Source organism: Mastigoproctus giganteus, chromosome 2, assembly GCF_048544385.1.
Source record: "Mastigoproctus giganteus isolate SK-2022 chromosome 2, ASM4854438v1, whole genome shotgun sequence".
Classification (NCBI taxonomy): domain Eukaryota; kingdom Metazoa; phylum Arthropoda; class Arachnida; order Uropygi; family Thelyphonidae; genus Mastigoproctus; species Mastigoproctus giganteus.
This window is the reverse complement of record NC_143576.1, coordinates 21,442,968-21,470,317: the sequence shown is the minus strand read 5'-3', so window position 1 is coordinate 21,470,317 and position 27,350 is coordinate 21,442,968. Positions and strand designations below refer to the sequence as shown.

The 27,350-nt window shown below is 34.5% G+C and overlaps 1 protein-coding gene across 2 annotated transcripts in view; it reads right to left on the bottom strand.

Moving 5' to 3' along the window:
* The window catches only part of LOC150089208 (protein mothers against dpp-like), a 71,605-nt gene extending 50,071 nt beyond the window's left edge, over positions 1–21,534 (bottom strand). For both annotated transcript variants that reach the window (XM_090390374.1, XM_090390375.1), the window contains exons 1-2: positions 21,369–21,534; positions 9,444–9,726 (exon numbers count right to left, since the gene is read on the bottom strand). In XM_090390374.1, coding sequence (XP_090246500.1) covers positions 9,444–9,674 — 231 coding nt within the window. In that variant the 5' untranslated portion in view covers positions 9,675–9,726; positions 21,369–21,534. The remainder of the gene's footprint in view (positions 1–9,443; positions 9,727–21,368) is intronic.
* Positions 21,535–27,350: the final 5,816 nt, after the last annotated feature.

The following is a 27,350-nucleotide window of genomic DNA, read 5'->3' as shown; positions in this document are numbered from 1 at the left end:
GTGACAAATCCCTCCCATCCAATTATCGTCCCATTGCAATTACTTCTACTCTTTCTCCACTTATCATCCCATTGCAATTACTCTTACTCTTTCTCCACTTATCGTCCCATTGCAATTACTTCTACTCTTTCTAAAGTAATGGAGAAATCAATTAACTGCCAACTCTTAAACTACCTAGAAACCTTCCGTCTGATCAACGATCGCCAGTATGGATTCCATCAGTGTCGATTCACTAGTGACATTCTGGCTTATGTTACCCATTTATGGACTAATTCAATGCAAAGGTTCGGTGAAACACAAGTAGTTGCTCTTGACATCTCAAAGGCTTTCAATCGTGTTTGGCATAACGGTCATCTAAACAAGCTTCCATCTTATGGTTTGCCAACTGTTTTTAGTAATTGGTTATCCAGTTTTCTCTCTGATTGCTCACTGAGGGTGAGGGTAGATGGCTCTGTCTTCTAAATTCTCCACTAATGCCGGTGTCCCTCAAGTTTCATTTTTTCCCCCACTCTTTTCCTCTTGTATATTAATGACCTTCTTCCATTGACTGGAAATCCTATCCATAGTTTTTCCGATGATAGCACATTACATTCTACTTTCCATTTTGAGAAACCTTGCCCTGCTCAATCAGCTTCAACTTCTCGAAAATCTGCTACCAATTCCTTAAATGCCGATCTTCAGGTAATTCTCCAGTGGGGCAAAGACAACTTAGTTGATTTAAAACCTTCTAAAACTCAGTCTTGTCTTATATCTCGCAAAAAGGATTCTTCTACTCCTATGCTTATTTTTAGTGCATCTCCGTAGCCAGGTGGGAAGGAGCAGCAGTGCATAGCACAAGCTTCTTGATTTAGACCGGGGTTCGTGCCCGTCACCACCAAATACGGAGGATGCGGAAAGGTCAGGGAATAACGACCGCATATCCCGGAGCAATATGGCCTTAGTTGCTAATGCTTCTAAAAACCAAACAACAACTTCTTTAGTGATACTCCGATTTCTAGGCAAAATGATATATCTCTTTTGGGGATTACCCTGACTTCTAATCTTTCTTGGCACAAGCACATTACAAATATTGCTTCCTCTGCATCTAAAAAACTTGGTTTTCTCTTCCACTCTCGGTGTTACTTTTCTTCCAAACAGCTGCTCACTCTGTATAAATCGCAAATCCGCCCTGCCATGGAATATTGTTCCCACATCTGGGGTGGTGCCCCCAAAACCTCTCTTAGGCTTCTTGATTCCATTCAGAAGAGGGCAGTTAGGTTAATTAATAATTCATCTTTAACAAAGTCTCTCCACTCGCTGTCTCATAGACGCACTGTTTCTGCCGCATGCCTCTTCTACAGATACTTCCATGGGCACTGTTCTTCTGAATTGGCTTCTATAATTCCCGCTCTCTCTTTCAAAACAGTCCGAACACGTGCCGCCACCAGCCAACATCCATTTACTGTCCAACTTCAAACTCACAGAACCAACTTTTCATCTTCCTCGTTTATTCAACTGCCGTTTTCTGGAACAACCTTCCTTCATACGTATTTCCTGAAAATTACAGTCTACAGAAGTTAAAGTCCAATGTCAACAAATATCTTCTTTCGTCTTCTCAACCTCCAACCCAAGCACGGTACTAAGTACTATAAGTTCTAATACCTCTCGTGTTTGGGGTTTACATAAAAAAAAAAAAAAAAAAAAAAAAAAAAAAGATACTTCTTTAATTAGAAAGGAATTATTAGTAATAGAAGGGTTCCATGGAGGAGGGATCCCTGTATGAAAAAGATCAAATTACCTTGTACACCATAAAATTCCTCCAATAGGTACAGAAGCCCTGACAGGCAGACAAATGCAGAGGATAAGTCAAGTTCAAGGTTAAGTTGCCCCTTGCAGTTAATAGCCAGATGCAAGAAAAGTAGTTTCTAAATTGGGATGGAGACACACCATTCTTTCCATAATGAATGTAGGCAAAAGGAGGAGATGGAATCTGTGAAGTCATAAGAAGCAGAATGGATCTTTGAAACCATTTAAGCAGTGAGGATTGGTTGTTTTGTTGTTTATTGGTGCATTGACAATGGAGATCATAGTGTGCCAAGCAGTGAGGACAATATAGCATTAAACTTTCAAGTCTTTTATGGATTTTATGAATGGGAAAGAGAGAACACTCACACTTGAATGGAGGGAAAATGTTTTCTGTAAGACAGCTGTTAACTAGAGAAACTAATAATTCTAATATGTAAGTCCTGGTAAGCTTTATAACAAACTTGAGGATGTTATCAGGCCCGGCAGAATTAGAGAGGAGCTGATTATTAACAGTTATTATGAGGTATGAAGCATTAAAGGAGAATTCAGATAAAATATTTTCACAAAAAAGGGGGATAAAACTGAGAGTATAGGAATAAAGGATGAGTCATCAAACCTGGCTGCATGCTCAAGCCAAGCAAAAAGGTCAGGGGAAGAGGAGTAAACAGTCGGAGAGGACAAAATATTTTTACAGGAGGAGAGACAGGGATTCCAAGAAATTGGAAATTATTTTTTTGGGAGAGAAAAAAGTTGCACAAGCCTGAGTATAGAGGTAACAGTTAAGATCGGTGGGAGCTTTCTGTTTGGTCCTGAAGCACTTCTGCTAAAAACAAAAGGTAGCACCAATTTACCTATCCCACCAGTATTTGGAAATTGATGCAATGTGGTCACCTTGGAGCAGCATAGGAGGTAGCCAACCATTCTGAGAGCATAGCAAATTCAAGGTGGAGGGCATGAAGAAAGCATATTCTAAAGGAAAATAAGAAGTTCAAGAGCTGCTGGAATATTGAGTTATTTTGGATAATAAGAGAGCTTTTTACAGAAAGGAGATATGTTATTCTTGGGTTGAGATGAAAGGAGCTCTGTTTTTTAATATAAGTAAGGACAAAGAGATGGGAAGGCAGTTGGAGAAAAAAGGAAAGGTATAGGAGAAGCTGGTAATGTTCATGAATAACAGATCAAGAGTCTGGTCATGTCTGGTTGAAAATTAACAACTTGGAATAAATTAAAAGAATTGAAATATTTGTGAATTTTAAAAAAAAATTAGGGCAGAAAGCCTCAAACTATGACATGTTAGTGCAATTGCATCATTACTAAACAGCTGAATTCAATTTTTTGCACTTGTGTAAATTCATCATAGGAAGGCAAAGGAAGATTAAAGTTAACAAAAATAATAGTGCTAAATTTCGAATTAAGTTGTGAATGAGCCAGGAGGCCTGTTCTTCTGAGCTAGGAAGAATGTATATATTTCACAATGCTTAACCCAAAAAGTCCAAGGTGGCATTCCATTAATAGGGTTTCAAAAACAGAGGATCAAAAGCATAAAAATTGATACAACAAAGCTCTCTTTTATTAATACCATAACCCTGCCCCCTTTTTAACTGTTCTGTTATTCACATAAAATTTATAGTCGACATTACGAGGAAAAATAATGTCCAAAGTGCCCTTGCTAAGCCAGGTTTCAGTAAAGCAACATATATGGAAGTTTGAAAAAATAAGGGTTTCAAGATGCATACAGTTTATTCTTCAAGCTACAGATATTCTGACCAAAGAAGTGCAGGTTAAGAAAGTCACTGCAGTTAATCATGGTGTTGGCAAAAATGAGCAGGTCTACAACGTGTCCACAGCCGACCGGGCTAGCCAAGTGGGTAAAGTGCCTGCCTGGCAACCCAAAGGTCGTGGGTTTGAATCCCGCCTCAGGCTTGGATCAAAGAACTGCAAAAACCTTGGGAGATGCATTATGGTCACAGAAGCCGATGCACCAACAACTACCAAAAAAAAAAAAACAACATCCACATGGTCAATGTAAACAACTGAAGGCAAATGGCCCCAATGTCCCAATTAACAAAAAAATGGTAGATACTGAGAAAGTCTTCAATGGACAAAGTTGGAGATAATTCATTTACAGTTTGGCTACTCTTGGCAATGGTTTCTAACTACAGTATATCAAAGAGATGGCTGTTTCTCTCTTTTTTTTTTTTTTTTTTTTATATATTATCAGTAATATATTTGGTCTGTTCAAATCAGTGGTATCAATCACTGATTTAAACAGATCAGATGATATCAAGCTTAACATTTTGTCTTTTGACAAAATGTTCTTAGTAGCTAGTTAATTTGGCTAATATTGGCCGATGTGTTCCTTTATTAGAATATTTTCCTTTTCCTTTGATATCCCACAATAATACTTAGTTATTATGTTTTCTTATAAATAAATTAAAATGTTTACGACAAAACAATTACATATTTTTACATCAACCTTTTCATGTGTGCATGCATTTTTCACATGTGGGTTCTGTGGCATATGAATACATATGTTTTTGATGCACTGGCTTTAGAGTACTTATGCACATATACATTTCAAGGTCATTTTATATAATGTGATGTGTCCAATTATACAAAAAATCATCCAAAAATTTTAAAGCAGATGTTGTCATGTCTTATCAGTGTTTCCATGTAATTGTAGACAATTTACAGTACATGGTAGTAAAAAAAACAAAAAAACAAAAATCTAAATAAAAACCTGTACTTGTTAATGCCAGCTGTCAGATTCAGGCATACAAATACAAAAGTCGAAATAACACATGAAACTGAATCACTTTACCCATAAACAGATGTAGAGGATATCAGTATGTATACATAAAAAAAAAAATTAAGAAATATAAGTTAAGAGATATAAGTAAAAGAGCAAAGAGATATGAAAAAGAATATATATATATATATATATATATATATATATATATAAGTTACATATAAAAATATACAAATAAAAACAGAGAAGTATATTGTCATATAACACATAACCTCAGTGTTGTGCATTAAACACCACCAAGGTTGCATGTTATACTCTTATATCTCTTAACTTATATATTCATTACGATCATTGGCTTCTTTCTGACTATCAGTCTTCCTAATCAATGAGACTCTTCTCATTGTCACTTTTCCCTTTCCCTTTTTGTATACTATTTATATATACAGGCACTCCTCTACTTATGTACAAACAACTTACGTACAACTCGCAGATACATACAAAGCACAAAGCTGTTGCTACGTTTGGTTATAAGAATTATTATTATTATTATAATAATAATCAATTTTGAATGCCTTCATGATATTTTTCTAAAGCAGATTTCTGGAGGTCACTACCATAAAACAATAAAAACAATTTCGGTTTCGGGTTTATTGGGGTTTTCTGTTAGTGCAATCTATTAAAAACGGGTGGTAAACTCGATCTTATTGCATTTGCGATGATACCGATAGCTGGAATTCTGTGGAATTCTATGTTAGTATGGTGAAATGCGCTTCCCCTTCACTGAAATCTTCAATCGTATTAAAAACATAAATAAATTTTCAGAATCTTCTCTTCATTCCTATTTTTTGAACTTCATAAAGTTGTTACTCCGTATCTCACTTGTGCGTATCGTGTTAGTTGCAATTTGTGCGATTCGTGTTCTTTGTTATCAATTGTTTATTTTCTTACTGTTTTGAATTTTATAACCAAAAAAAAAAAAAAAATACATATATATTTATATATATTGTGTATGTTTATATACACAGTGTGTATTTATATACACAAAACTGTGTATTTATATACACAGTTTTGCACTACACAAGATTTTATAGGAACCTAACTACTGTGTTATGAGGGTTACCTCATAACACAGTAGTTAGGTTACCTGTGTGTGTGTGTATATATATATATAGTTTAAATATTATTATTAGCCATATGGTGCAAGGAAGCCTGAGGCTTATGCTGCACCAGCCAAAAAAAATTTTCAGTTGTGTGTGTGTGTGTGTGTGTGTGTGTGTGTGTGTGTGTGTGTGTGTGTGTGTGTGTGTGTGTGTGTGTGTGTGTGTGAGAGAGAGAGAGAGAGAGAGAGAAGTAGGAGGGAATCACCAAAAAAGAGAAGAATGATGATATCCAGCTCAGGACCCTGGGTGTGCCAAGCCCATACTCATGAGATGCTAGCCCTATAAATAATATGGTCATAAAATAAATCAATAATAATACTGAAGAAAATAAATAACAGAACAAGAAAAACAATTAGTATATTCTATTTTTATTAAAAATAAAGCAGAACATAAGTTCAAATCCGCCTAACAACTCTCAACTGAGTACCTTACATCTTTCATAAAATAAATAAATAAATACATTGTAAAAACATAAAATATATAAATTAATTAAAAAAAAACAACACAAAATTTACACTAGCAACTCATCCATATCTTAAACAATTGTGACTATCAAGAACTCTAACATCAAAAACAGACTTTTAAACTCTAAATATTGTCCAGGTCTTCTTGGTGAAACAAATCTTACTGTCCAATTTTATCCTCAGACTTGATTGATCTGGGGCAGAACTGATTTCGCCCCCAGAATAAGCCTCTTCCTTCGACCAAAAACTTCTTTTGCAAAGGCCTGGAGTGCTGTAAGATTACTTGTTGTTTGAATTAGCTATTCCACTGCAGTTGAGGAGAATCCATGGATGTTATTCCTCATTTTTTCTCTGGATTCATTATATATTGCACAATCAAAGAGTATATGGGACCAGTTCTCCTTCGCTCCACAGAAACAAAGATCTGGCTCTGAAAGCCTAAGTTAAAACAATTTCTCATTTGAGGGCCCCATGTCCTGTGACTAGATAGGAGGTTTCCATCGCAAGAGTAAACCATTTCATAACAGGTTTTGCCATTGCAAAGATAACATCTGATATGAAGTTTTTCGTAACTAGTCCCTTGTTAGTTGTGTCCCATCGTGTCTGCCATATATGAACTAGCTCATTATAGCAGCGTGGCTTCTCTCTTTTCACATCGGTGTCTAAGTTAAGGTGGATGCCTAGGATTGCTACAGGAATCCTCCTCCGTATTCTGTAGCATAGTTCCCTATAAACTACAAAGAAGTCCAGTGGAAGAACCCCTGCAATGACTTGTGTTACCGCTGTGGAGACTGTTCTGTAGATCTGATGGGTGGCCAGCAGAAGTCCCCGTTGGACAGAGTTCAGCTTCTCTTTAATTTTACACTTAATTGCCCGGTGAAACCATGCCCCTGCAGCGAACGTGACTATGGGGAGAAACACCGCCTTGTAGTAAAGGAGTATTGTGCTCTTGGGGAGTCTCCAGTCACTCCTGGAGATCCTGACTATTGAGGCTGAGAAGTTTCTTACTTTTATGTTGAGCTCCTGAAGATGAGGGAGGAAAGTAAGTCTATGGTCAATGATGACCCCTTAGACTTGGTTTTGGGTCACAAGAGGCCTTGGATTTTAACCTGGAGAGTCCTTCGAAGGTCGAGTTTGGCTCCAAAGATCATCATATTGGTTTTTGTTGGATTGATTTGGAGCTTGCTGGTTTGAGTCCAGTCGGCAAGGTCATCAAGAATGCAGATTGCAGTGGTCTCGAGTGCTTGTCGAGAGCGGCCCAAGAAGATGATGGTGAGATCATCTGCGAATGCAATGATCTTGGTACTGTCGAAGCTGTGGCGAAGCCAGTCCTGAAGAACCAGGTTCCAGATTAGGGGGCCCAATAAGGTGCCCTGTGGGCATCCTCTGTAAATTGGTCATGTTAGTTGCGTCACATCAAACATGCAGTGATAAGGTATTATTATTACGGTGCTGACGGATACACACACTACATTTTGGGAAATGCTGGTCTATATGAATACTTTTAAGTTATTCTTTCAAATAAAAATAAACCATTTGTTTTTATCTCATATATAGTTTTCCCTTTTATAGTGGTGTGTATGTGGTAAATAAAAAGAAACAGGAATTTCCATTTCAAGTAAAGGATATGGAGTCTTACATTTTTAAATTTGGCCCAGTCACTTCTGTCAATGTGAAAAGAATGCTCTCTGTTTTTAAAATGATTCTGCGCAATAAATAAATGCCACAGATTTACAATGGGGACTGTACTGAACAATATCTTGTTCTTTCAAATGATATTAATACAAAGAAAGACATCATTAAATGAAGTGAAAATGTTAAGAATATTTAATGGGACAGTTAGTGGTAGTATTAGTATTAGCCAATTAGTGCAAGGAAACCACAGGCTTTTGATGCAATGGCAAAAAAAAAAAAAAAAAAAAGATAAGCAATAAATTATGCACTTCCCTCCTCATAGAAGTAATTATCCAGTTGATTTTTGAATTTCTTCACTGTCAGTCTCAACTACCCATGGAGGCAACTTGTTCATTCCACTAATCAATGATTCGCTGGCTAAGAAAACTTCCTACAATCTTCCTGAACCTCCTGCACTGTAATTTGAATCTATGGCCCCTAGTTCTGGAATTCTTTATAACAGTGATGACTCCGCCTTCACTCATTTTACTAACCACTCTCAGAGTCTTATAAACCTCAATCAGGTCCATCTGAGATGGCTGGTTGCTAAGCGCTGTAGACCAAATAATCAGACTTTCCTCATATGGTCATCCTTTTGCCAATCTCACCATGAGAACTGCCCGTCTCTGGACCCTTTCAAGAAGCTCAATGTATTTTTTCAGATAAGGTCTCCGTATTTGGACACAGTATTCCAAATGCAGTCTGTTTTTTACAATGGAATTATGACCTTCCTATCTCTACAAGATAACGTTAGATAAATCATTGACAGGACACTATGGGCTTTCCTGGCTGCCTGTTTACACTATTCACAAAAACTTCATATTTGCCCATATCATAACTCCCAGATCCCTTTCTTCCTCTACTGTTTTTAATTCAACCCCACTAATGTATAATTTATTTATTTTGGGATTGCTATTCCCCAAGTGTAAGACTTTCCATTTTGCTGCAGTTACAAGAGAAATACAACTACCAGAATACAGATAATTAACAAGGTGGTTTCATCAGGCTGGGAGAATAAGAATCAGAAGGGTGTGACCAGCACAAAAGCAGCTGAGACAACCAAGGCCTGATGACATTACTCAGTTGAGTTATAAAACATCGCCTTGTTAAACACCTATATATGTTATCTTAATATTTGCACATGGTTTATTGGTACCTTTCTTTGTATTAATATCATTCACTATGGAGTACAATGTACATCCCAATTTCAAATAATGTTTATTGTAACAAAGATTATTCCACATGTGAGTTTTAAAATAATCCTTATTCTAAAAATTTTTCCTAATAGTTTTGTTACTTTTAAATACTGAATACATAGAAACTATAATTCAGTTATGATTGTCACAAATTTTAATGAATATTTTAGCATTTTGAATACATATTTAAGGTATATTTTGCCTACTTTTAGTGCATATTATCCAATATTTACTAATAATATCATGATCATTATCAATGTACTCAAATTACTTTATTTCCCACACTTTTGTGCATCCTGCACATTTTCAAGCATTAAAGACATTTAAACATGTCAATCAGTTGGAAACTAACTGCATACAACTACTTGGCACTAAACTAAATCGCATAATTAATTCAATACATAATACTACTTACTTGGAGCCTTCCATCTAATGAACGTGGTATAGTTACACACTTGCTAGGCTGACCTGGACAGCTAAGTGCTTTCTCAAGTTCTTCTATTGCTCCCTTTTTCTTCTTAAGCTTTTTGACTAAAGAATCAACTGCTTTTTCAGCCCACTTTTCTTCTTCATCTCCTTGTTTCCATCCTAAAAGTTTTTTAACTGCTGGACTTGTAAATGAGAAAAGGCTATTAAGTGTTGTCATAGTTGTACACGCTTCATCTACGGCATCAGCAATATGTTTCACATAATAATTTCTACATAAAAAAAATGCAAAATATAAATCAAACTGTAATAAAAAAAAGGAGAGGACAATAAATTACTATTGACTTATATTGCATTACTTCTGATCCACATTCTTAAATTATTCAGAAACATCTCAAACTATCAACCATCCTGTGCTAAATGTATAATTCAAAATCTAATTTACATTACACTAAGACCGGGCATTCCAAATTCAAACCAGGGGGTTCAAAGTAGGACAGCTTTGAACCTCCTAGACCAGTGGTTCCCAGCCGGTGGTTCACAAACCCTCAGGGGTTCGCACTAAAAATTCTATAATGGTGTCTGATTAGATTTACATAGGTATAGCATTGTAAACTAAAAAATATAACTAATAATAAATAATAAAGTAAAATCAAATTAAATAAAAAGTAAAGAATTGCCAAAGAAAGAAACCACATCTCCCATAATTCCTTATAATTAGTTTACTATCTAAGTATATCATATTAAATAAATATGTTTTCCATACTAAATTTTTTTTTTTTATTCTCAAGGACCATTGTTATGTACAGGTACTTTTTTTTTTTTTTTTTTTTTTAAGAACCTATAGTACTTAGTACCGTGCATGGGTTGAAAAGTTGAAAGAAGATACTTGTTCACAATACACTTGAACTTCTGTTGATTGTAATTTTCAGGAAACACATATGGAAGGTTGTTCCAGAAAACAGAAACTGAAGGAATAAATGAGGAAGAAAAAAAGTTGGTTCTGTGAGTTTGAACTTAGACAATAAAAGGATATGGACTGGTTGCGGCACGTGTTCGGATTGCTTTGAAAGAGAGAGTGGGAATTATAGAAGCCAATTCAGAAGAACAGTGCCCGTGGAAGTATCTATAGAAAGGTCCATGAGGCAGAGAGTGGAGAGATTCTGTTAGAGATGACACTGTTGCGCGGATGACAGTGGTATCATCAAAGTCCTCCCCACACCGGATAGAAAAGGCCCGGGTTCGAATCCCGTCAATGACGAGAGGAATTTTAATGGGCCTTTTTCACTCCGTGACCGAGTTAGTCAGTTTCAGACAATAAATATATGGATAGATGTAATTATTTACAGATGACCTTAATATTATAATTTTTTTTTTTTTTTTTTTTTTTTTTTTGTTAGAGATGAGACATTAATTAACCTAACTGCTCTCTTTTGAATGGAATCTAGAAGCCTTTCAGGGCACCACCCCCAGATGTGGGAACAATATTCTGTGATAGGCCAGATTTGCGATTTCTACAGAGTCAACATCAGTTTGGAAGAAAAGTAATGCCAAGAGAAAAAGAGAAAAACCAAGTTTTTTAGATGCAGAGAAAGCAAAATTTGTAATGTGCTTTATGTGGAGAGATTAGAAGTCAGGGTAATCCCCAAGATCTTGCCTAGAAATCGGAGCGTCATCAAAGGTAAACACAGGAGCAGAACAATCCTTTTTGCGAGATATAAGGTAAGACAGTTTTAGAAGGATTGAAATTAAGTTATCTTTGCCCCATTGGAGAATTACCTGGAGATCAGCATTTAAGGAAATGGGAGTGGATATTCGACAAGTTGGAGCTGTTTGAGCAGGGCAACATTTCTCAAACTGGAAGGTAGAATGCAATGGGCTATCGTCAGCAAAACTATGGATAGGACTTCTGGTCAATGGAAGAAGGTTATTAATATACAAGAGGAAAAGAGTGGGAGAAAGAACTGAATCTTGGGGAACACCAGCATTAGTGGCGAAGTTAGAAGACAGAGAGCCATCTACCATTAACCAGTGAGCGGTCAGAAATAAAACTGAATACTCAATTACAAAAAACAGCTGGCAAACCATAGGAAGGAAGCTTATTAAAAGACCTTTATGCCAAACACGAAAGAAAGCCTTTGAGATGTCAAGAGCAACTGCTTGTGTTTCACCCAACTTTTACATTGAATTTGTCCATAAATAGATTGTTGTTCAAACGGAATGGTTCTAGATAGTTTAAGAGTTGACGGTTAATTGATTTCTCCATTACTTTAGAAAAAGTAGAAGTAATTGCAATGGGACAATAATTGGATGGGAGGGATTTGTCACCCTTTTTAGGAACTGGCTGGATATGAGCAAATTTCCAAGCAGAAGGCAAAACACCTTTGGAATAAGGAAGTGAAAAAAGCTGCAAAAAACAGAAATAAGTTCAGGAGCTCAGGTTTTGAGAACAAGTGGAGAAATACCATCAGGACCTGGAGCTTTCTTAGCATCAGATTCATCAAAATCCTTCTGATATCCTTTTGACGGAAGACCACAAGAGGCATTGAATGGAGTGTTTGAGGTGATTTACCAAGATCATCAATACATGAGTTGGAAGAAAAATAGGATGCCAGCAGGTCAGCTTTATCTTTGGCTGATGTGGTAACAGAACCATCTGGTTTGACAGAAGTGGAAACCATACCTTTAATATACTGTAAAGTTATGGGAACAAAGATGGGCAAAAATTCCAGCCAATAGTTTTAGCAAGAGACCAGAATGGTCAGCTACCATTGGACAAGAAGCAAGTTTTCTACTCTTAGCCTATTCGAAATCTAGTTTGGACTGATTAATAACTGCTTTACAAAGTATAAATGATACTTAATAATAAAGATTATTATTATGCTATATCACTTATAAAAATGTAGAACTGAAAATATTTTGTAATAAAAATCCAGAAATATTATACAATTTCAGAGAATATAGGCTTACTGTTTCACTTTAAAAATATGTTGAAAGGGGTTTGCTGAAAAAGAATTTTACGTTGAAAGGTGTTCACAATAAAAAAATATTATGTTGGAAGGGGTTCGCGAGTCAAAAAAAGGTTGGGAACCACTGTACTAGACATTTTTTCCAATACAAATATCTATCCTGCAATGATTATAACTAAGAAACACAAGCCTAGTAATAAGAATTCAAAACTATTTATTGAAATTTAATATACTGTAAAGTTATGTAATAAATTTAGAAAAATTTAATTAATCCTGCTCCTACAAAAAGTTATTTACTATATGTAAAATTAAATCAATACAAAAATTAAATACAATATTTAGTAAGCAATATCTGTAAAGTATTTCCAACAAGGCTTCCTGCCTTTGAAAAAAAAAAAAAAAGAGAAAGCACCAGCACACATTTTGGGAAATGGAACACTTGTAAGCCATGAAAAACCAAAGGGTATGCTGCATGCAGTCCACCTTCATGCAACTATCTACACAAAAAATATATAGACTGAAGTGGTCACACTGTGTGACATGAGAAGAAGTGCTATAAAGCTATGCAACCTGCTATAAGTTCATCATAAGCAGGGAATACCCAGGATCTCACAAACTTCTAGAGGTTGATTATTTGTGCATGTTTGATAGGTGCAATAATAGACAGGATGGCTATACTTGTCAAGTGTACAAAGACCAGGGTTTTTCCAATTTAATGAATGGAAAATTGACCACAAAACATCCATGAACATATGCATCTGCAACCAAAAGTGTACAATGACAGAGCAAGGTGCTCAAACATCTGGAGCAGACAATGAAATGTAACTGCCATCAAACAATGGAAGAATTAACTTTTGCATTTAATATGGGAAAAATCACAAAACATTAGTACCCAAACCATGCAAAGAATACATGGGAATAGGAGACATTTACAGAAGCCAATGATCTCAAACTAACTAGAAAATACAGCTGCATTAGCTTCAAGAATATAATGGATGGATACAGGAGGAGTAGAGGCAAGCTGTGTGGCCCAAAGAGTCCTGATTCATGCTTTTCAGCACCAATGAAAGAGTGCACATATGGAAGGAACCATGTGAGGAAATGGAATCATCCTGTTATGTACGGAGTGCTGGAGGAGATGCAATGGTGTGAGAGATGTTTCGTGGCATATCTTTGGTTCCCTAATCTCACTATCATCTTGAAACCTACTAGATAAAGCTTTTAAGATGACAATGCAGTGCCATTCAAATGAATGCAAACTACTGTGTGATCAACAGGCAGGTAGCAAGTCTAAAGGTTAGAAAAATTTGCTTTTGTAATAATAAACGTTTGGCAATAAAAGAGTGCACTTTTAAATATACACACAGATATACAGCCCTAGGGAAGTTGCATAATAGTACAATCATCAGCTGCATCAAATGTCTGAAAAAGAGGTTTGAGGAACACAATAAAGACTTCACAAGCAGATACCTACCCTAGACAGTTCAATCACCAAATCTCAGTCCCAATGAGCATCTGTGGGATGAACTGGAAAGGATTGTTCATCATCACAATCCTTTGTCCATGACACTATACAGTGAAGACAGTTCTGTTATACAAATGGTCCACTATTCCTAGTGTCACTTTTCAACACCTTGTTAATGCCATGCCACATCATGCCACACCCTGTTGGAGCAGTGATTTGGCCAATGGTAAAGTTTGCATTAGCAAATATAAAAAAATAAATAGTGAGCCAGTATGTTCTTCATACCAAGGCTGATTTTGGTGCCAGTCTGTATAGAATCCAATAACTTTAGATTAAAAGTGTATGTTGTGCCATACTTTATAACAGTAAGAAAACAAAAAAAATACAGACTGCTTTTTTCTGAGGTTCAGTTGCTTAATTATTTTCTTTATTAACAGGGAAATAATAAATTTGAAACAATGTCTAAAGTTTGAAAGGTTTGATTCATGCTTTTCAGTTATGATTAGGGATTAGAACCCTTCAAAGGGATCATCAGAAGGTTAGAACCTTCTGATAATAAGTTCAGAAGGCTCTGACCTTACCGTTATAAGTTCAATGGCTTTAAAAAAAGCCTCCTAAGAAAAATGTACACATATACAGGGTGTCTCATAACACATATGGGCTTGTACTTTCAGAATTGATTCAGGACCTGAAAACAGTAGAAAAAGCTCACATAAATGTGTGTCCAACTCCGAACAGTTATGAAACTATGGATTATTTAAATTTTAAAATGGCTATGGAGTTTAATGGCAAAAAAAATAACTGTGCACACATAGGGTCCCAAGCTGGATATCACCATTCTTCTCTTTCTTGGTGATTCTCCCCCTCTCTCTCTCTGCTGGTGCAGCAAAAGCCTCAGGCTTCCTTGTGCCATATGGCTAATATAAGTATATAATTTTTTTTTTTTTTTTTTTTTTTTTTCAGGTCCTGAATAAATCCTGAAAATATGGTCCACATGTTAGGAAATGTATACACAGTACACAATAACTGTATAACTGTAAATGTTATTGCATTCTATACAGACTCTCGATAACTTGAAACTGAAGGAAGACTAAAAATGCTTTGAGTTATCAAAAATTTGATTGAATTTTATTTAATGAATTATTAAATAAAATAATTTAATAATTATTTTATTTAAAAAAAAACAAAACTGTAAAAATACATCAGGCCTTACTGATGCATTGTTTTCTGACAAAAATTTTAACTAAAATAAAAAAAAAAAAAAAAACCCTTTTATTAATACAGAACTGTATAAAGTGGCATATGATCCAACAGTGCAGGTGGTGCAGTTGCACTACCAGAGTCCAATCTTAAAATTTATACACTTAGTTTTTTTAAAATATTTAAGTAAAAAGTTTGCTTCATCAGGCAAACTCGTAAAAGAAACCTCTCCATCTGCATTGAATATACATCATTAGGGTTATAATCTTTTAGAAATTACCACTCATTACAGACCTCATCACAATGTTTGAAATTTCTCCACAAGTAATTTGAAAAATGATATATATTTTTTGGAAATTTACTAGTCATCTGATACTTTCTCTAACTCCTTCATGACTAAGATTTGTAACAAGCTGTTTAGCTTTTTCACAGATAAGTATTCCACTTAAAATAAACTTTTCTCAGCACTAAGAAAACCATTTTCTCATATGAGTAAAATATGCGGCTCATAGACTGCCAACTACTGATCCAAATCAATGGTTGGCAACTTGTAATCCACAGGTCACTGGGTGACCTACCAACATGAGTTTTCTGATCTGCTAGACTCCAAGGTACTAAATAAACAATAGGATACCAAAAAAATAATACACTGGGCTACTACTCTTAAAGCTTTCACAATTGCCTTTGTGTAAAGAAAAGGTGTGATTACTTGAAATTCTCCATAAGTTGATGAGTGTTAAGGTTATGGTCAACGTTTATGAATATAAATAAACAGATGTACAATACGCCCACAAAAGTCCAGCAATAAGCTATGCACGTCTAAGCTTTCTATAGTCATGGTGTAACACATATGACTGCTAATAAGCATGTTATGAGTTCAATGCTGTACACCACCAAAAAAAATTCCCAACCCATTCTTAACTGTTGCACTGGTATACTGGCTGCCAGAAACAGTTACAATAAAGTTGTATAAACTCTTCTCACTCCTGATGGCTGTACTAAATATGAAAATTAATTTATTTACGAAATACAGAGTGTCACATGTAAAAATCACTTACTAGGCGAAGCTGTGATCGGAACGTTGTTCTCCTCATTCAAAATTGTGCATTGATACATCACATGTTGCAAAATTCAGACTGACCAGTGATTAAAAAAATAAAAACAAAAATTCTAAAAAAAAAAATGGTCTAAATAAATGTTGTTTATATTTCAGCACAATCACTACACCAAAAAGTTTACAGCTAATATTTTGACAATGAATATAATCATTAATTAAATTTAGTAGTCACATTGACTCAATTACAGTTAATTCAAACATGTGCTACTGTACTTCCACATTAACCACTTTGTTCACATTCTTTTAACAGAGCAAACTTCATTAACTGGCAGTGCATAATTTTCAAATTTTCTTTGTCAAGATGTTTCCAAAGCACTTCTCAGCAAATAAAGAATTAGATAGAAAAACAGACATTTTGCAGTATCTTTTTTTTTTTTTTTTTTTTTTTTTGGTAGTTGTTGGCGCATAGGCTTCTGTGGCCATAATGCACCTCCCAATGTTATTGTAGTACTTTGATCCAAGCCCGAAGCGGGAATCGAACCCGCGACCTTTGGGTTGCCAAGCAGGCACTTTACTCACCCGGCTAGCCCGGTCGGCTTTGCAGTATCAGTTACATGAATTTCAGTATAGGAATCTCACAGAAGCTATTACAGAAGAAGAAAGAATTGATATAATGGTCCTTGGTTGAGGAATTGACCAAATACACAAAATCACCTGAAATTATCTCAAGTCATGCTTAGAATTTTAACTATTGCTCTTAGCAATTAACTTAGTGTGAGAGGATAAAGTAAAAAAAAAATTAAAAATAAAAACCACAGGCAAAAAAAAAAAAAAATGTTTAAATGTCCAGAAAAAACCCGGGTTTTTCCTGGACATTTAAAAAACTCCAAGGCAAAAAAAATTAAAACTTCAGTTTCAATCTCTTTTTGATGAAATGGGAAGACTGACTCAACACTTCTGTAGAAGTGTTGAGTCAATCCTTGAAACAATGATAACTAGTAGAGCACACAATCCAAAATGGATATCCACAGACAGAAAAATTCTAGTTGCATTAATGTTTTAAAGCATACTTTCCTGGTTAACAATCATATGGCTATATCCAGGTCTTGATATGGATAATTTCATAAAACAGAATGCCCATCCGAATAATATATGCAGAAGACAATGCGTATATGTGACAATATCAATATATAGAGTATTACACTCTTACAGATTACACTGACTTCTAATCTCTCCCGGCATAAGCACATCACAAATACTGTCTCTCTTGCATCCAAAAAAAAATGAGTTTTCGCTTTCACCTCTTGGTGGTACTCTTCTTCTAAATAACTACTCAACTTTATATATAAATCTTGAAATTGCCTATTTGAGATTTACCATTAAATACTATTCCCACATCACAACCTCTCACAGGCTCCTAAACTCTATTCAAAAGAAGACAGTCAGGTTAATTTATGACCCATCTCTTACAAAGTCTCTCCACTCCCTGTCTCACAGATGTTCTCTTTCTGCTTCATACCTTTTCTATAGATACTTCCATAGATACTATAGATAGTATCTATCTACTTTTCTATAGATAGGCACTATTATTATGACTTGGCAGCTTTAATTCCCCACTCTCCTCCAAACCAGGCCAAAAATTACCACAACCAGCATTGATTCATTGTTCAACTCCAAACTCAAGACCAACTTTTCTGCTTCCTCATTTATCCCTTCAATTTCAGCTTTCTGGAACAACCTTCCTTCACACGTATTTCCCAAAAATAACAATCTACAGAAATTCAAGTCTTATGGAAAAAAGTATTTTCTGTATTTCCAACCTTCAACCCAAGCACAGTTCTGAGTAGTACTATAGGTTCTAATATATTTCATGTTTGGGTTTTCATAAAAAAAAATACCGATGACCATGATGAACCAGAATGGCATTCTGGTATGCATTCCAAACACTGGTTTTACCATAATAAAATATAATATAAAATATTTTTGTTGTTTGTTAAATTTAATTTCAAGGTATGGGTTCTAAAAAAAATCTCCTACATTTTTTTCAATAAAAATTATGAAATATCCTGCTTTCTGATTGTCAAAGGTTGACAACTATGTAAATAGTGAGTTCACCTTTTTGGCAATATTATTCATATTAAACTGATATCAGCAATTTAGGTTAATGGATAATAGTGTCATCTCTAATACAAATATAAGCCCAAGTCTTAAAGAATAATAAATTATAATAGAGAAATTAATGAAATATAAGTAATTTAAATATTTGTTTTGAATGTCTTCTGAACTGGTCAACTGTGTAATGTTTATTTCTATTTGTAACATCAATTTTTTATCAATTTTCATTGCCTTAAGCAAAAATCATATGATATTTACAGCAGTTTTAATCATCATAAAATTTTATATCATCTCTGCATCTGGCACTATTTTTTTCATTTGTTTACTACTGAAAATGGAATAAAGCACTTTTAACCTACATGACCTCACACATATCTTCCTTTGATATGTTAACATTACCTACATACCATGCCATTCAAGAAACATATCTAAAATTGCTATCATACTGAAAAACTCTCACCTGTGTTGGTTCCTGGTAATGTAAAGAGAAAATCAACAGCATTCTCTCAAACAGTTCGATTTTATGCTGAATTGTTTGGCAATTTCAATAATTTCCTATATTTGGAAATTATTGAAATTGACCAGATAAAATGATCTGGTCAATTTCAGATTGATAAAATAAAATGACCAGACATCCGATCAGCAGGACAGTCCCCAGATTTAAGTTGTTTGTCCCACTTTGCAAACTGTCCCGAAAAATGTCCTGAATTTCAATTGTGATTTGTATTATATTTGAATAATTGTGATTTAGTATTAGTATTAGTACTAATACTAAAGGTGCAGCATAAGCCATAGTATAAGTACTATGGCTTATGCTGCACCAGCCAAAAAAAAAAAATCCGAACAAAACAATCATAAAAACAAAAAAAAATAAATAAATAAAATAAATAACTAAATAATAATAATTAATAAATAAAAAAAATATATAAAATAAAATATAAATAAAAAGGAAATTAAACCTATCATCCTATGCGCTTCCCTTACCCGAAAGTACTATCCAGATGACCTTTGAATTTCCCCAAACTGTCTGCCTCTACCACCCATGAAGGCAACTTATTCCAGTAATTTATAACTCGCTGGCTAAAATAAAACTTCCTGCAGTCCAATCTAAACATTTCCCCCCGTAACTTGAATTTATGTCCCCTAGTTCTAGCATCATTTATAATCTTGAAAATTTTGTCCTCATTCATTTTACTGATGCCTCTCAGAGCCTTAAACACCTCAATCAAATCTCCTCTAAGGTGTCTAGTTTCCAAACTCTGCAACCCACATATATCATATATATCATATCACATTTATATCATAAATCACAATTTTGCATTTATGTTATTCTGCATCCTTGCAACATATTTTGTCTCACAGATGGTGCTGGCTGACCACATAAACAGTCACCTCACATCTGTCATTGAAGTTTGTGGTTAGGTTAGATTAATTCTTTACTGCAGTTTTCACATGATAATTGTAACTTTGGACAACAAAAACAAATATGTTTATTTGTATTTTTAAAATGATAGTTTAGTTCAAAGAAGTATAACTTCTTTATAAGTTTATTAGTTTGGTTCAAAGAAGTATATCTATTTAATTTATATTTTGTATGTGAATATTTTTTTATAAATAAAAAATTTTAAAAATATATGTATATTGTTTTTAGAGTAGGTAGGGGGAGGGTTGTAAAATCAATGTCCTGCATTGGAATACTAAGGATCTGGTCACTTTTGAGATAAGAGGGTACACAATCTTCTCCTATTTTTACAATGGAATCTAAGCAACATTTGATTGCATAGCATGAATTCAAAAGTTCATTTTCACCAAAGTGAGATGCAGATTTTTTTATTTAAAAAATATTATTTGCTGAAATCTGAAAAATAAGATTAGATAATATTAAAAAATATATAGGATATTCCAAATTAAAAAAAAAAAAAAAGTACAATACTAAAAAGAGACATATCTGGTACCCCACAGAAATCATAAATATATTATAATACATTATGTGACAAAGTGTAATCCTCTTCAAATTTCAGAGTTAAATGAAATCAGATGACCATTGTTTACTGAAAACGCTTCAGAACACAACAGCAAAATTTCTGTAAATGCTTCAACACAATAATTAAAGAAAAAAACTCAAGGCATATTTCTCACATTGTTCCTCTTGTGCTAAAAATGTCCGTAAAGTAATTAATGCTTTTCGTTACCTTACCTACATATTACAACCTACTGTCAGAGTTATTTACATATTTTTACTAAAAATAATAATAGTGGCATACACTGACAGTCCCAGAGCTAAAGGGTCTAAACCTCTCCATATATGTGGGTATTTTTACTGCTTCGTGATGATTAAAACTCAATGATTTCCGAAGCATTGCTTTAACCCCTCCATTCAAAAATCCTGGGATGTGGTATGAAACTTTGTGTACCTTGACTGTTGCTCAATTGTAAATTGCCGGATGGCGGTTCATTTCATCAAAATATTACATATGCGCAGCAACGGGGGATAAAGCCACCCAAGAATATTATTTTGTATTACATAACTGTACTGTCACGTGTTTACTCTTGTCAAAACTGCCGATATGGAACGTACGAGCCCCCCCCCCAAAAAAAAAATTCTAGGTGCGCCACTGAAAACTGCATACATTCAAATATCAGCGACTATGGGATGGCAGAATCGTTCCAGGAAGCCTGTGTTGAAGCATGAAAACTATAATTACATGGGTAGTGAACTTCTTGCATGAAGGTTACATGTTCTGCAACACATAAATGACAACTTCGCTTTCAGGAAGAACTCATTTTATCAATGCAGTTACCTTAAATTGCTCTACTAAACACTTTTCTTCTTTCATTCCACTACAGTAAAAGAGATCATTTAGTAAGAAACATGTGCCGGCTGAATGTAACGGACTTGTTTTAATTAAAGCCATTTTAAATATCACAAACGCTTTCTTATACCATTTAACTAACTCCAAGGCGTATATCCTTGTAAGATATTATGTACACATATTTTATATTGTAATACGACCTAAGAAATTCGGTTTGTCAAATTTAAATGCTCTGTAACTCTTTGGGAGTTCGTGAGATTAGGGGATTTCTTTTTAAATCATAAAATTTACATACCTTCCTTGGAATAACAACTACATTCACACACGATTAATACATTACATTTGACAACAAAGTTACAAATGATGTTGAGAAGTAACAATCACTAATATTCAATCAAAAACACATAGGTTTAATAACTGTCAAATACACGTATTTTATGCAAGTCATAATTCTTTGATTTATTTGTTCCTAACGTACATAAATGCTCTATTTCCGAATCTATAACAAATTTTTTATAATATTTAGAATACAAAGATTGAAGTAATGGGCGACACACAGACTGCAACCACATAACAGGAACTTCAGATTTATATCCATCCGCGAAAGTTAATACTGTACTGTACAGTATGGGTGGTTTTTATTTTTATACTGAAAAATAACACTTATAACATTTTTAAAATCAGTTTTAAAGCATTAGTTTAAAAATTCAAATGGTTGAAATATAAAGTGAAGCTCAATCTGAATTATATTCATAGTTCTTAAAGGAAATTAGCACTTAAAAGGGGAAGCGTTGTGGACGACTGTCGGATTAGTGTTATTGCTCAGTGAATGAGTATTAGCACCAAACTATTCGCAATTTGATATGTAAATAATTTTGATATGTTGTTGTTGGTTTTAAGAATACGCTTCTAGTAAAAAAATTGATGACAGTGGCTTATAGTTTTTAATATGCTAACAACTCTCCTTATTTTATTGGAATTTTACAGTAAGAATCATACTGTAAGGAAAGGCACTATGTACAGTATATCACTGAGTAGGGCTTACAATACTGAGATTCCGGTCATTTTTTCCGGTATTCAAATCCCATTATTGAAACAAAAACACCGGTTTTTCGGTACTAATTTAAAAAATAATTATCCATGATTTATTCACATAAAGGTTATAAAGTCGACAACAATAAATCATTAATACTGCTGAATTTTTAAATGAGGGATTGTTAAACACAGTACAAATGCAACGGAAATCCGAAAACGTCATAAAACTGTACGAGATAAAATCTTACAAATATATTTCTCTTAGTAAGTATAGTGTGTGTGTGTGGAAGTAAAGCACTTAAGGAATAACGAAAACATCATTACGGAAATATTTTCATTAGTGGCAGTAAGCCCGGTAGTGCAATTAAGGAATATGGTGAACAATGGTATGGCAGGTGCGGAAGGGTTAAAATTTAAAGCTTCTGAACAATAGTTTAATCCAGTGGTTTTCAACCTTTTTTTAATAACAGCACCCCTAAGTCATTTTATTTTGCGGCACCCCTACTCAATTTTCTGCCTGTTAGATCCGATTCCTCTCTCTATATATATAATATTAAAAAAATATATGTTATATGATAGTTATTACAATAATATAATTATAAAAATTACATTTCATAATACAAATTATATATACAGTATATAATAATCTTATTCTTTATATAGAGGTACTAAGTAAACATCAATTATAGATCACCACAAAATTAAAAAGATACTGTACACCTTTTTATAACGAAATAAACATACAAATTTTTAAAAAAATAATAATAATTTTAAGTAACTTAAACCCAAATTACGTGGTACCCCTGGAATGTTGTTGCAGCACCCTAAGGTGCCGCGGCACCCCGGTTAAAAACCACTGGTTTAATCCTTCTATGACACCGCTACTTGAGGATGCGACACTTAGTGCATTTTGGAAAAGGGTGTCGGTATGGATCAGTTCAAAGGTATTGTGAACAGGTGACCTTGAGGTAAAAGATGAAAGCGTTTCGTTGTGTGGGAAAAATATTCTGTTTTTCCCACACTGGATATCGTACACCCTTTTATAATGAAATAAATGTATAAATTTCAAAAATATATATAATAATAACTTTAAGTAACTTAAACCCAAATTACACGAAACCCAAGAATGTTGCTGCAGCACCCCGGTTGAAAACCACTGGTTTAAACAATAACACCTTGATTGGGTCAGTTTTAAATTAGATAGGGGGAGATACGTAAATGCGTGCAAACCACTCTGGGGTTTGCACATAAGCTTGCTGCGTATAAAAAAGTAGTACAGGGGTTGATTGTAACTTGCAATCAATTCAATAAATACATAAATAAGAAGGAAATAAATAAGGTGCTCGTACCAAAAGAGGGGTTTGTGGTTGTTGTTCGGAGGGGCTGCAGACTTCCAGTGGTAGTTCTGGGTTCAGTTTGGGTCCAGTTCTGGGAGTGTCCAGCTATATTGTGAAAGGTTCCGCCGGGCATGTTCCTGTGCTAGAAGTTAATCCGGAAGTTGAATAACAAGCCAGTCATATAATGTCCTGGCTTCTACTACTGCTGTGATAATTTCCTTTGGTATTAACAGAGAACTGTTCTCGAAATCCCGAAATTAGACAGTACTCGAAGAGCTATACAGCTGAGATGCAGAGAGAGAGAGAGAGAGAGACATTACTGCACTCCATGGAAGGAACCCGCACAAAGGAATTCCACCGAGAAAGAGAAGGAAGGTAAGTCCTCTGAACTGTGTAGTTTTGAAAATGGTACTTAGATGGAGTAGGAGATTATTTTAGACTAAGGTTGAAGTTGAAGAAACACAAGAAATAAGGAAATGTTTAGTATTGAGTTGGTTGAAGTTGTAAAGAAAATTGATATTGCTAAATTAAGAAAGATTACATGGAATTGTTAGCATTAGGTTGGCAACTTATGGATTGCTGTTATGGATTGTTGATATTGGTGATTAAGAGAAATATGAGGAAGTGATTAAGATTGAATTAATTTAGCGTTTAAAGCTGTTGAGATTGTTAATTGAGAGAAATTTTATGGATATGATAGCATGTATTAACAGATTAAATGAGAAAAATGAATAGATTAGATGTAAATGAACACCAGTTATGTATTGTAAGTAGATTTGTATGATAATTAACCTTTTTATATATATTTGTGTCATTGCTCTTGAGAAACTGACAGCTGACATAATATATATACTCGTGTGGGGGAGAATATCCCTCCGCTTCTGGAAATAATCATTTTTTAACGCAGTCAGGTGGCTTGTGAGGAGTTGCTGCACAAAAATCATAACAATGGCCACTGACGGCGATACTAAGGTGCAAGGAAATAAAAATTAATAAATAAACCCCTGCACAACTTAGATTTGGTTTCCTCACTAAGCTTAACCGTCAGTCCCTTTATTTCGTTAATATGGATATAGTGCCATAAACAGTCAAAAAGGAAATATTTTTTAATTTTGATAAAAAGGAAATAAGATTTTTTGAAGATGAGGGAATAATGGGGGAGGGGTTAAACTGCAACTCGTCTACTACTATCTCAGTACAAAGCACCAACCAGCACAGAATTCAAATGGACGTTTTCTGCCGCTAATTAAATATGTATAAAAATTAGATCCAGTTTAAACGATAACACTATTGAGTTCACTTTATTCAGACAGGTAATGTGAATGCTCAGAATTTAGAATAACTGTATGTTTAATAATTTTTGCTAGAATATTTATTATTGTAATAAAAGTTTGATTTAAAACATGAATTCAAGTAATTACTTGTTTTTTCCTTACTTTATTGCACCTAATTGCCATCAAAATTTATTGCGAAATATGTTTTTTTTGGAATACCGGTTATTCTAAATTAAAAATATCGGTATTAAGATTTTGACAGGTATTGTGAGCCCTATCACAGAGTATAAATTTTGTGCAATTTATACACGATGATATTCTTCGATACTCCTGTCGAATATATATATATATATATATATATATATATATATATATATTTTTTTTTTACTTTAATTTCATATGCTTATGACATATTTAGGTTTTCCCTTCTATAAACCCCAGGGGCTAACATCTGGTGAGTATGGGCTTGGCACACTCAGGGTTCTGAGCTGGATATCATCATTCTTCTCTTTCTTGGTGATTTACTTCTACTTCTCTCTCTCTCTCTCTCTCTCTCTCTCTCACTCAAGGTAACGCTTTTTTTTTCTTTTTTTTTTTTTTTGGCTGGTGCAGCATAAGCCTCAGGCTTCCTTGCACCATATGGCTAATAATAATAAATAATTTTCAATACTCTTCCTCGCTTATTTCGTCTTACTGTTCCTTATCTTATAGAATGGCAACCTATAAATCGAAAACGGCACATAATTTCTTATCAATGCCTCATTTATTATATTTATTATATTGCATTCTTTTTATAGCTGCTTTATTCCTGAAGATGTGATTCCATAACCTCTTCTACTAAGTTCCTTTACCAGCCTTAAGCTCAACTCACTGCCAACCTTTCACTCTACCTTATATACAGGGTATGTCAAAATTATGTTAAAACTTATATGGAAAAAAATTTATTGTAATCAACATTAACTAAAATCAACATTTATTGTATTGTATTTGTGGAATATTATGTATGTAAGGTCTAAACCTGTTGTAGATTGTTATCAACACACAATAGGAAACGATTGAAAGTAGCATTTAACGCCCTGATGCATAATTCTCTGGGAATAGATGTTACCACATTCGTAATTCTTTCCTTGAGTTCATTGATTCAAAATTCAAATATTCATTCCATATAAGTGTTAACATAACTTTGACATACCCTGTATTTTCCTTTTAATATCCTAATGATTTGTTGTGTGTGTAAATAGTCTACTACGCGGATCAAAATCAGACTACATACGCGTGAAGTGGCCTTTTGGAAGTTATAACAAAAAATTCTGATTTTTTCAATTTTATAATTGTGCCGGCTTTTTTTTTTTTTTTTCTTTTTAACAGCGATAAAAAAAAAAAATCTTAATTTCGGCATACTAACAACGTTTACAATTTAAAAATTGAGTTTACCGCGTTCATGCATTTTTTTTTTTTTTTTATCACAATAAGTTTAACTGACTTGATTATGGTTGTCGCCAAGGCCGGCACTACCACTACGAGAAATAAGCGATTGCCTACAGTGCAACTTCTGAGACCACAAACTTTAAGCAAATCTGGATAAAATTACCTAATCTAAAGTTAAAGGGAACTTAATGAACGGAATATCATATATTTGGATTTTAGAAAGGCTTTTGATACAGTGGCACATGTAAAACTTCTGAACAAATTGCAGCAATGTGGCATTGCTGCTATTGATAAAGGGATGGTTGAGTGGGAGAAGACATAGAGTGGTAATTAATGGAGGCTGCTCATCGTGGACTAATGTTATTAGTGGAGTCCCTCAGAGTTCAGTGTTGGGTCCATTGTTGTATTCTGTATTTAAAAATGATACTGATGATGGTATATCAGGCTTAATGTCCAAGTCTGCAGATCATACGAAGGTTGGCAGGGTTGTTAAGGACACTAATCACAGTACGCTGCTGCAACAGGATCTAGAAAAGTTGAGCAGATGGGCTGAGAGGTGGCAAATGAAGTTTAACATTGAAAAATGTAAAATATTAAATATGGGAAGTAGTAACTCCAGAGTAACGTATCAACTCTGTGGTACTACACTGACAGCGGTAGAAAACGAAAAGGACCTGGTAGTAATTGTTCTGTCACATATGAAGTTTTCTGAGCAGCGCAGACGGTCTGCAAGACTAGTTCATGGTGTCTTGTCAATGATATACAGGAATTTTCAATAAGGAGGTGATTATTCTCTTGTATAAGGCAATGGTCAGACCACACCATGAGTACTGTATAGAGGTCTGGAGGCATCATTTTAAGAAGGATGTAGAGCTGTTGGAACGAGTACAGAGAAGGGCAACAAGATTAGTGATGGAACAAAGGGTTGCTCTTACGAAGAAAGGCTTAAGTTTTGCAAATTACAGTGTCCGGAGACTAGGTACCTGCAAGGTGATCTGATTGAGGTGTATAAAGCCTTGAATGGTTTGAGCATGCTCAATGCTGATGGGATTCTTCCTCTTGCTCAGAATAATCACTCGAGAGGGCATGAATTCAAATTGAGGAAAGACAGATGTGCGGAAGTTTGCCTTTAGCCAGCGGGTAGTTGGTTGGTGGAACAGACTTCCATCCTTTGTTGTGGAAGTGGATAGCCATAAATAAATT